Source organism: Pan troglodytes, chromosome 7 (assembly GCF_028858775.2).
Source record: "Pan troglodytes isolate AG18354 chromosome 7, NHGRI_mPanTro3-v2.0_pri, whole genome shotgun sequence".
Taxonomy (NCBI): Eukaryota; Metazoa; Chordata; class Mammalia; order Primates; family Hominidae; genus Pan; species Pan troglodytes.
In genome coordinates this window covers 33,763,689-33,775,860 of record NC_072405.2, presented here as the reverse complement: position 1 = coordinate 33,775,860, position 12,172 = coordinate 33,763,689, and the positions used below count along the sequence as shown (strand labels likewise).

General features: G+C 41.7%; 1 protein-coding gene across 4 annotated transcripts in view; it reads right to left on the bottom strand.

The window, feature by feature from the left end:
* Positions 1-2,456: 2,456 nt before the first annotated feature.
* DOCK5 (dedicator of cytokinesis 5) overlaps positions 2,457-12,172 on the bottom strand; it is a 229,664-nt gene continuing 219,948 nt past the window's right edge. For 3 of the 4 annotated variants that reach the window (XM_519666.8, XM_063816247.1, XM_016959246.4), the window contains 5 exons: positions 10,942-11,108; positions 6,518-6,689; positions 5,736-5,874; positions 4,477-4,580; positions 2,457-3,525 (listed from right to left, as the gene is read on the bottom strand). In XM_519666.8, coding sequence (XP_519666.2) covers positions 3,421-3,525; positions 4,477-4,580; positions 5,736-5,874; positions 6,518-6,689; positions 10,942-11,108 — 687 coding nt within the window. In that variant the 3' untranslated portion in view covers positions 2,457-3,420. The remainder of the gene's footprint in view (positions 3,526-4,476; positions 4,581-5,735; positions 5,875-6,517; positions 6,690-10,941; positions 11,109-12,172) is intronic. The other variant, XM_009455048.5, reaches the window with a different exon arrangement.

Here is a 12,172-nt window from a genome sequence, read left to right as displayed (position 1 = left end):
TGGGGTGCTGAAAACAGTGTATGTCTATATCTTAGAGGCAGGGATGTGGGCAAATAGCTATGTGAAAATTACCCATCTGCACGGCTAAGATTTGTGCACTTAACTATACATGAGTTCCATCTAAATTTTAAAATAAATTAGCCAGTGACCTAGGGGCAACTAGAGGAGAAGGACTCTTCCAGCTTGGAAAGAGTAAACAAAGGTAGGTTGTTGTCTCAAAGCCTGCTTTATATCTTGTTCTACATTAGGAAATTGCAGTGTGGCTGCAGTTTTTAATGGATTTCCTTGGCAGGAGAAAATGACTGCAATTCTGGAATCAGAGGGTTAAGGTGGAGGAGGAGGAAGCAACTCATGGCCCAGCAGTCTTCTTTAGGGTTTCATTTTCATCTGGTACCACTCCCTTTCCAATCCTACAGCACACCAGAGTGAACTGTCTTTGTATACTGGGGCTGTTTCCATTGAACACACTCAACCAAACATCCCAAGGGGCTAGTACCATGACTGGCATTCCATAAGAACTTGATATATGTTGAATAAAACAATTCTTTAAAAAAAATCTTAAAGCAAGACAAGTCACTAGAACAAAGAAAGAGAGGAAATAAAGATTTAAAAACACCTCCAACCGTATACCAGTATTCACAAAAGTTGTGACAATTTTAGGGATAATTTCAATGTCTTTCAATACTCCAGAGAGTTCTTAGCAAGACAAATATAGACCAATTCTTTCTCTTTTTTCCTCCTTGCTCCTTATCTCTTTATATTTAATGGAATCATGAGGTGTTTCTTTGCAGTCATCCTCTGACTTCAGGACACGTTATTTATGAATTCTGTCAAATGTGACTCTTCCTACCCAACACCTTCCCTAAAAAATGAACCTTCCATCGTCCGCTGTAATCTCTTAGCCACAATACTACCTGGAATCCCTTTTGTTCAGGCAGGAGAGAGCTATTATTTCCATTAAGGTGGAAAAGGAATCATACGGAATATATTCTATTAAAAAGAGAAGGTATCCAGACAGTGATGTATCCTATCTTCCCAGCCTCTGCTCAAAGACCAGGCTGTGGGACTCATTTCTACTGCTCTGGAAGGATAGCCTTGAGGTTTGGTTTTTTTGGTGACCCAGTTTTATATCTTTCTATTTTAATGGCAGCCCGGCAAGTAGAGTGCGGCACACAAATCCCCTCTAGCCAGTCTGCTGGGTGACTTCTCAGAAGTCGTGCCAGGCTCTAGGTAAGCCCCTACATATCCTTTCTGTTGCCTCCTCCTTTCTCTACAGCTTGAGTTCTCTCCATTTAAAATCCTCTTGAGTTATTAAGTTTGTCTCTAGTCATAAATAATCATGTAAAAGACCTCAAAGGAAACCACCATTTGGAGAAGGGCTGTATGTGCAGAACTAACTTGCACTCACATTCCAAACTACCTTGGAAGAAAAAAAAAGTATGAGTAATGCTCTTAGAGAGTTCCAGTTCCTACTCAGGCCTAGCAGAGGAAAGCAGGGACCATCAGGTGATACCTCTTCTTTCCCATATTTCATCTCATTGAAACCTCACAACAACCGATGCAGGAGGCATTATCCCCATTCTGGAAGGTGAGAAAATGAAAACTCAGATAATTTCAAATAATTTGTGTGAGTTTGCAAAGTTAACAGATGTCATAACTGGGATTTGAAACCAAATGGGTTTAATTCCACCAAATGGGTTTAATTCCAAAGCCCATGATTTTTCCATGCTAGCACAATGCAGGTTTTCCTGGGTGGGGGTAAAGGATCACCTTTTCCACACCCCTTCCAGAATCTGCATACTCATTTCTTAAGTAACGCCCTGGACACATCTGAGAGCTTTTGCTTCCCTGACCCTCATGATGAACTGGTGTAGTTCTCTCCTGAAAGGGTGGCGGTGAAACAGGAAACACAGAGAATCAGGCAGGCAAATACCAGCTCTGGCAGCAGAAATGGAAATCTCTTTCTCTGTTCTCTTCACCTCCTTAGTGGAAAGGACTCTGGGCAAGGTTGTGGGAGAGACCACCAGCAAGTTTCCCCCAGTGCTGACCTTTGCCTTCACAGTCAAAAAGCTTTCTGCTTTGCCACAAATATCTAAGTAGCATAGAAATATCTGGGACATTTCAAATATTGTTCCAACCAGGGGTAAATATTGAAGAGTCTGTCAGAGTTGTCTTCTAGAGATTACCTAGGTATAGCCTAATTTAGCAAGCTGGGTTATTAGTAATAATCTGTAGTACAATTTTCTGTGTGTAGCCTCAATTTCCTTATTTACTAAATAAGGGGACTGGTTGGTTGATCTTTGAGGCTTCAAGTCCAAACGTCTAAAACTTCATGTGGCTATTTATGTATGTAATATTTGGTCACCTAAATCACTCCATTTTTTCTTCTGAAAGGAGTACTACTAGTACCATTAGCAAGCAATCAAATTAATTCCACAATCAAGAGGAATAAATAATCAAAGAGAAATATTGCACTGTATTCTCCAGGATAAAATCAGGTAGCAGATGCGGCTGCTGAGTCACCCAAATGGGTTTTAGAAAAGAAACTGCTGAATCCAGACTGGTAAGTCCCTTGTAGCCAGTGATTTGCGCTCAGAGGAGGTAATAGGACAAAAAAAAAAAAAAAAAAAAAAAAAAAAAGCCGTATGTGCAAAAGGAAGAGCTTCAAAGAAGTCCGTAGGGAAGGAGTGACTGCGATGCAGTGAAGGCCATTAGTCAGGAGTGTGGTGGGAGAGGGAGAGGGCAGCTTTCCTGTGCCACAAGAAGATGGGAGTTGGGTGGACTCAAGAACTCAGGGCTGATGTTTGAGTCCATGCTCTTTCAATGATAGACACACATACCTGAAAGCAGCCAATCTCCATTAAAAATGTGTGTTCTTTTCCTCAAAGGAGATACAATAGACATCAGAAAGATATGATTATTTCAGCTACCAAAGTGTACTTGATATCCATCTCTTCCAAGATGCAATATGGGATGGGATCAGTGTGTCCACGTGAGAAAAGTACCTAAGTCTCAAGCACAGCTTTTCATAAGCAAAGCAAAAAATCCTTCCAAGGAGTAGATTACAGGGGTTGCTCCACCATCAATATGGAAGAACTTGTCCAGGCTTGTGCAGACCACCATGTCTCTGCCGTACAGGCTGACATTTAACAATGGTGAAGGCAATCTCTTCTTGGAAAAATTCAGAGGCTGTGACTGATTCTGGAATTCCATGTGGACTGGAAGGGAGGTGGCATGGCCTCAAAATTCTATCAAAGAGAAGCTTTTGGAAGAACATGACTGGTTTTGGGCTGGTAAACATCATCCCAGATCAGGAAATGCAGTCAGCAGGGAACCACATGGAATGAGGACACCGGCTGGAGGCCAGTTCTCAGGCAGCAGCTGTCTAAGGCACTCGGTGTTGCAGGGAGGGCAAGATCCTTACTGGGATCCAGGCTCAGAAGTAGGGATGCCAGACTTCCGAGCCTTTGGAGGTGGAGGGGGTGGTGCTTTGGCTTCTCTTCGGACAGGCAGTGGGGGAGCGAGCTGCAGAAGCAGAAACACAAAATTAGAAGCAGGTCTTAGCTTTCTTCCCAATTCTGCCTTCTCCTCCTATTTCTCATATTCTGCTTTAGCTTCTAATTGATCTATCTACACAGGCTTTGCAAAGTGAAATGGAAAACTACACTGACTTATCCTCCTTGTTTCCCATGAGCTAATCAGACACACGCGTGCACACACACACACACACACATTTTTTTTCTCTCTCTCTCTCTCTCGCTGCCATATCCCCAACACTTGGGTTCCTGGCGTATAGACAGGAGGCACTTAAAAGTCATTTGTTAAATGACTGAAGGAAACCCATCTGAGGTCACTCCAGAATGACTGTCCTTTATTCAGAAGAAGTAAACTCTTCAAATGTGAAATAGAGGGCTGGGGGCAGGCAGTGGCTCACATCTGTAATCTCAGCACTTTGGAAGGCTGAGGTGCGGGGGGGATCACTTGAGGCCAGGAGTTTGAGATCAGCCTGGGCAATATGGAGAGACCCCATTTCAACAAAAGATTAAAAAATTAGCTGGGCATGGTGGCACATGCCTGTAGTCCCAGCTAATTGAGAGGCCAAGGTAGGAGAATCACTTGAGCCCAGGAGTTTGAGGCTGCAGTGAGCTATGATCGCACTATTGCACTCCAGCCTGGGTGACAGAGCCAGACCCTGCCCCCGCCCCCCTAAAAAGGTGAACTAGAACTCACGGCTTATTTCACACGTACCCAGGACGAGGTACAGAGAACACTTGCCTCTACCTTCATCATCTGCTTGAATGTCTGTCCTTCCCATTGAAAACTTCTCTATCTCCTGTGGTTTCAGGAATGAGCTAAGAATCGACTGCAGTGACAGGTCTATGAGCAAACCTGCCCACTAAAGAGCCTGGAAAACCTGATGCTGCCTTCCCAGGAGTGGCGCTCCCTGGCCACAGTTGCCAGCTGTGATTTCCCTACCTCAGTGGAGTTCCTCTGGCTGCCTTCATAGGGCTTGCTTTTGGGGGGAGGTGGAGGTGGGACAGGAGTGGCCGCGATTCCATCTGTCTGCAACGATGGGGAGCCTAGAAATGACAGAAAGTGCAGTCGGCAGAGAGAGGCACTGAGCAAGGAAGCTCATGGAAATGTTGCTGGCACTGTAACACCTAAGCCAACCTGGTTAACCAACTGATGAAAGCCACATTCTATGGTTTCTGCGGATAGAATGAAGAAGACTTACCCCACATCACACAGGTGATGCCCTCGCCAGAAGTTTCAAGAGCTCCACAAGGTGTTCTGAAGCAAAAACTTTATTTTTTTTATTTTTGTTTTTTTGAGATGGAGTCTCGCTCTGTTGCCCAGGCTGGAGTGCAGTGGCGCGATCTCAGCTCACTGCAAGCTCCACCTCCCGGGTTCACGCCATTCTCCTGCCTCAGCCTCCCAAGTAGCTGGGACTACAGGCGCCCACCATCACGCCCAGCTAATTTTTTGTATTTTTTAGTACAGATGGGGTTTCACTGTAGCCAGGATGATCTCGATCTCCTGACCTCATGATTCGCCTGCCTCGGCCTCCCAAAGTGCTGCAATTACAGGCGTGAGCTACCGTGCCTGGCCAAAACTTTTTTTGTTCAGGGTTTTAGTATTAAGCTGAAGATGAGAACATTTTCTGGAATGTATGGTATTATTCTGTTCTCTGATATAGCCCAAGTGCTTAGGAAAATATCCACTTCCTCCAGGAAACTGTAACTGATTATCTCTAACTCTTGGTTGACAATTGTCTCCCATCTGGCTCGATAGATTTATCCCTCTACCATGCCTCTGGACTATGGGTACTTTGCAATTCTTCTCAAGTGTTGTGCACTGCTGGTTCCCCAAGCCAGACTATAAGCAGTAGATGGAATGGGTCTATTTCTTGTCCCTGTTCAGGCCTACCTAACTAATGGTTAGCTTGTAAGTTACTTGTTATCTGTCTAGTCCTAGTGCAGATCTGCCTCATTTATACCTTCACAATTATAAAACTGACACTAATGCCCTTTGGATCACTATCCAGAAAAGTTTAATGAGTCCTAGTGGCCTCCTTGCCAAACTCCAGTCTAACTGTATAATACACGAACACGAAATCGAACCAGTTTTACAATGGTCTTACATACATTCTGGCTGGTTTAGTTACAAACTGCCCAGATGCATAAACATACTCCATTCTCTAGTAAAAAGACTATAAGGAATACAGGAAAACTTACTTAGGGTCCTGGTGGCTTTGGGAGTGAGTGGAGGTGGGCTCAAGGGTGTTGACTGAGGAGGTGAAGAACCGTGAAATGGTGATAGCCGATTATCCATCAACTGGAGACTCTTTGGCCTTTGTGCTTTTCTGGTTGGGCTCTAGGACCAGAGAGAAAAAGCAAAACATTTTCCCAGTGAGGAAGGCTGAGCTCAACAATGCTCTCAACAGCCTTGTCTTCTGAGAAGACACTTGGAAAAGGACTTAACTGAAGGAGCGATTTTTAAGCATTGTCATATGATGGGCAACACCGAACAGGCACTGACTAGAACCACTGAGCCACAGATTATTTTCTGAATGGCCACAGACTTGATTCTGATCACAGTTGGGCTGTGTCATTTATGTTGGAAATAAGCCACCCTGATTCTCAGGAAAAGGTGGTCTTGCCACATTTAACAACTTGATATGGAAGGAAAAGTACCTTTCAAAAAAATTAAAGAAGAGAAATGACAATGTTTGGATTGACTCAGGGGACAGAGTGGCAAGAACGACAGCTCTAAGCATCAACCCACATGTTTACATTGTGGGTACAAGATCTTCACCAATGTTGATTTATAGACTCGAACTTCTCATGAGGTATGTGCTTTCCTTACCACAATCTGCGATCTGACACTAACCCAGGCTGCTGAGTCCTGAGACAAGCCATAGCCCAGCTTCAATCTGGGAGGGGATGGTGATATGCCTGGGTACAGGGGAGAGGGGGGCAAGCCTCCAGAGATTTCTTTTTTTCTTTTCGTTTTTTACCATCAAATCAGGTTCTGGTGCTTTCTCTGCAATGACCTGGGACTTGCTCAGACTCCAGTCTTTTCTCTTAAACTTGCTGATCCGGTTCTCGCTGTTCTCCTCTCTAAGGGACAGATCTTCAACTCTGGCACCTGACGAGGCCCTGCGCTCCAAAAGTGGCTCCAAGATTGAGCTATTGGCCAGGAACAAGGACAAACATCACAAATACTGATCACCTTGCAATAAAAATTCACTATGAAAGTACCAGCAGTTATGACTCTTTAGGCTATTTTTTTTTTTTTTTTGAGACAGGGTCTTTCTCCCATCATTCAGGCCGGAGTGCAGTGGTGCGATCACAGCTCACTATAACCTTGACTTCTGAGTAGCTGGGACTACAGGTGTGTACCACCATGCCCAGCTAAACTTTGTATTGTTTTAGTAGGGATGGGGTTTCACCATGTTGCCCAGGCTGGTCTCAAACTGTTGCCCAGGCTGTCTCAAACTCCTGGGCTCAAGTGATGCTCCTACCTCAGCCTTCCCAAAGTGCTAAGGCTAGAGGCGTGAGCCACCATGCCCGGCCTCCTCAACCTACTCTTGACCTATGACTTCACTCTCAGATTCTAAATCTAAATTTTCAATTACAACTGAACAAACATCTCAAGGTGTTAATGTACAGAAACAAGACCATCAGACGACTGGATGAAAATATTAGTGAGTATCTTATCCCAGGAAGTGAAGGGCTTAATTCAATGTACAGGCAAAGACAGAATCTTTAAAGTAAGAGATTCAATAGGCAGTTTTATGTAGTGGGTAAGAGCACAACTCTGGAGCCAGATAGCCTGTGTTCAAATCCTACCCACAAACTACATACTACTAGAATGTAGTAATCTAGATTACTATATACTACTAGAATGTAATCTAGATTCTAGAAGTAATCTAGAATCTAGATTACTACATTCTAGAAATAATCCCACCACTTCTAAGAATGCATCCTAATAAGAAAGCTACATGTCCAAATATGTTTGCTATAGTTTTTAATAAAAATATATTTTATACTGATACAAGTTACATACATATTTTTGTATTAAAATCTATAATGAAGTTTTATGGTTAATTGTTTAGAAAGAAGGATACAGCTTAAATATTCTATAGTAGGAGAATAATTAATCATGGCATATTTGTATGATGCAATGTCAATTGCCATCAAAAATGATGGTAAAAGCTGATAATAATAAAGATTACACAGCCAGGCACGGTGGCTCACGCCTGTAATCCCAGCACTTTGAGAGGCCGAGGTGGGCGGATCATGAGGTCAGGAGTTAGAGACCAGCCTGGCCAATACGGTGAAACCTCGTCTCTACTAAGAATATAAAACTTCACCAGGCGTGGTGGTGGGCGCCTGTAGTCCCAGCTACTCAAGAGGCTAAGGCAGGAGAATAGCTTGAACCCAGGAGGCAGAGGTTGCAGCGAGCCGAGATCGCACCACTGCACTCCAGCCTGGGCGACACAACAAGACTCTGTCTCAAAAAAAAATACATAAATAAAAATTACACAGCAACATGACAAATGCTTATAATAAAAAGGTAAGAAGGAACAGCAAAGTACCAAACTATATGCTATAATTGGAGCTATGTAAATATACCTATATCAACGGAAAAGAATGCATAATTTAAGAAACACTACATATTTGATTTCCAGGTAGGGTGGCATTCAGGTAGGTTATTTTTATGATGTAATTATTATATTATGGAATTAAACATTTGTGAAAAAATGGTGAGTCAACTGATAACTTATATTCAAGACTATTTTAAATACTTAATGATGCATAAATGCTCATCACCTATATTAAATTAAGCAGTAGGTCACAACATGATAGATGCAATGCTTTTCCACTTGTATAAAAAATAAACAGGGCCAGGTGTGGTGGCTCACGCCTGTAATCCCAGCACTTTGGGAAGCTGAGGCGGGCGGATCACGAGGTCAGGAGATCGACACCATCCTGGCTAACATGATGAAACCCCATCTCTACTAAAAGTACAAAAAATTAGTCGGGCATGGTGGCGGGCGCCTGTAGTCTCAGCTACTCGGGAGACTGAGGCAGGAGAATGGCGTGAACCCGGGAGGCGGAGCTTGCGGTGAGCCGAGATCGCACCACTGCACTCCAGCCTGGGTGACAGAGCCAGACTCCATCTCAAAGAAATAAAAATAAAAAATAAAAAATAAACATACTTTTTTGATATTATATACCTGAGCTTTAACGGTGGTTATCTTTGAGTGATGAAGTAATAAAGCATTGTTTTCTTTTAAACCTTTCCTGTACTTTAGCAATATATTATTTAAAAATAGTAATCTTAGGCAGAAAGAACATAACTATAACTCCTTTCAAATATTTTAAATTTGAACATATAGAAAGGCACTTTATGTTTCTGGCAAGGAAGCCTCAGCATCAAAAAGCCATCAGTCTTCCTAAAGTTAGTCCATACATTTAACATGATCCTAATAAAAATAGCAATAGGATTCTAGACAAGTTAATCCAACAGTGAGCAATAGCGACACTAGCCAGATTAAATTCTGAAAAGGAATATTAGGAAATAAAAAATGTTTTATATCTATAATAATTAAGATTGCATAGTACTGATACATGAATAGACAGGTAAATCTAAGAAATAGAAAAAAAATGTCCACAGACTAAAGAGTATGTGGAAATTTGATTTTTTATAAGATTGACATTTCAAAAAAACAAAAAGATGACTTGTTCACTAAATGTTATAAGAAGAATTGAGTAGCCATTAGGAAATAAAAATGTTGGCTCCATACTTAACATCTTATATTAGAATAAATTCTAAAGGATTACAGACAAAATTGTAAATAGTGAAACCCTAAAAGTCAATGAAAAAAAAAAGTACCTTTTTTGTTATCTTAGAGTGGGAAAGGCCTTTAATTGTGAAATAAAACCCAGAAGTCATAAAATAAAAGATTGATTATATAACTACATAAAAAAATCAGCACAACTCAATAAAAAATTAGAAGCAACAAATTAGAAGTCAAAAGATAAAGGAGAAATTAGGAGAAAACATTTCAACTCATTTCACAGACAAAGGGCCAACAATTCAACAGAAAAAAATATTTGACCACAGGTCACAGAAAATAAAACACAAACAAATGAAAAGATGTTCAACTTCAGGCAAAACAAGAAAAATAAACAAAAACCAAAAAACAAACAAAAAGTATACAAGAAAATATTTTCCACCTATCAGATTGGTAAAACTTAAAAAGACTAAGAGTACAGTTTGGTGGCTAGGGTGAGTAACTAGGCACTCCTGTGTGTTGCTGGTGGGAGTGTAAACTGGTATAATCTTTACGGAAGTCGGTTTAGGAATAATTTTCAAAATTGCAAATATACATCTTTGACAGAGCAATTTCACATACGAGATTTTTCCCATATTGATATAGTTGTATATGTACAAAATAACATGTGTTTAAGGTTATTCATTGTCACACTGAAGTAACAGTAATAGAGTGAAAGCAACTGAATAACCACCAGTAAGCACTGGTAGAATATACAGGTTGAATATCCCCAATCCCAAAATCCAAAATCCAAAATGCTCCAAAATGTGAAATATTTGAATGCTGACATGACGCTTAAAGGAAATGCTTACTGTAACATTTCAGATTTGGGGTTTTTGGATGAGGGATGCTGAACAGGTATAACGCAAATATCCAAAAATACTAAAACATCCGAAATTCAAAACACTTCGGGCCCCAAGCATTTTGGATGAGGGATACTCAATCTGTATCATGCCACATACATACAATGAGCCATATCTATAGCTACAGAAAGCATAAAGAGGGGGCTTTTTATGTTCTGAAATGGAATGAGTTTCAAGATATAATAGTAAATGAAAAAAAGCAAAGTAAAGAAAATTCTACCATTCATATAAAAAAAAGTGTGGGGAAGAACATATAATTACGCAATGCTTGTGAACCTATAAAGAGCTGCCATGGGGCTACCAAGAACCTGAATGTTAGCATCATCTGGCTCTGGGGGTGGGGCTACTGCAGGGCTTCTACTGTAGTGGGAAGTCTCAGATTAAAGGGAGATTTTTTGTGATATATCGTTTGGTTCTTTTGGAATTTCATGCCATGTGATTATAAAACCTATTCATAAAATAGATGTAAAAATTTATTTTTTAAAATGGAAATGATGAAAAAATAGGTAATGACTATAGGTATGTAATAGTGTGGTAGGATTATGGGTGATTTCTTTGTCATTTTTCATTTTTAGTAACTGTTGTTATTATTCTGCTAATCATGACATTCCTCATGAGGAAGACAATGAGAATGACCCAAAGGCTATTTTTCTCAAAGGAGTGATGCCTGGCTAAAGGCAAACATTAGTAAGGCGTTACCCCACCCTTCCTGCAGATTAAAGATGAAACCCTTACCCATCAGATCCCGGTCTGGAAGGAGCATTGTCAGATGAGTTTGAAGAGGTGGAAACCACAGAGGAAGTGACTGAGGTGATGGACAACCTCCGCAGAGTGGAAGACATGATGTAGGGGAGCACAATAGACCCCGTGCGGCTTTGCTTCCTCTCCGTCAAGTTGGGTGGCTGAAAACATATGACTCCACATGGTTAGCGGACCTGGAATCCAGCCCCTATGAACTGGCCACAGCTGCCCTGTTTGCTTGTGGCTAACCAGTACCCATCTGTACTGGTTATGTGGCTGGCACCCCATTCTGATTGGTTGGTGCCGGTGCTGCCTCCATTGTTAAATATTGCATGTACTGATACTGTTAGCTATAGGTACAACTTAGGTTAAACCTCCCTGATTCTAAGACTAGAGAAAAAGTTGTCATAATTTTCTGCTACCTACATGAGACAGGAAAAAATTAAGATGTGCCTCACACTCTCCAATAAATAGCAAAACCTTCCGTCTGCTTCCCCAGCTCAGCTTCTTTCAGTCTTTTAAAATATGGAATATTGGGGTTAGAGAAAATTGTTAGATTGACACTGTAGACATGCAGCTTAACCTGGTGAATCCTATGTTCTCTAGAAATGTCACCAGTAGGATTACCCCCAGATGCCACCATATGAAACTGACTCACTAATACCGGCCAAGTTCTAATAATGACTAAGCTCATTAAATCGAAGACAGTCTTTGCTATCTAGGAATGTGTGTGCAAAAGACAAATGCTCCTAGAAAAACTCTTAAGTAGCAGCAGGTTAGGAGGCACAATCTTAGGAAGAAGGCAAGACTGAACACTTAATGGCTGAAAGACACGCTCAAAAAGATACCCTGGAGGAAACTGTACTGAAGGTGGGCAGACAGGAATGGGGGAGAAAAGAGCATGAAAAGAAACTCAGAGCTTTGGTTTGAGGAAATAATGTGAAAATAAGGGGTTTAAGAATAAGACCATTAAAGGGCTGGGCATGCTGGCTCACACCTGTAATCCCAGCATTTTGGGAGGCTGAGGCAGGAGGATTGCTTGAGTCCAGGAGTTGGTGGCCAGCCTGGGCAACATAGCGAGACCCTATCTCTACAAAAAAGTTTTAAAAATTAGCTGGGTGTGGGCCGGGTGTGGTGGCTCACACCTGTAATCCCAGCACCTTGGGAGGCCGAGGCAGGCGGATCACAAGGTCAGGAGATTGAGACCATTCTGGCTAGCACGGTG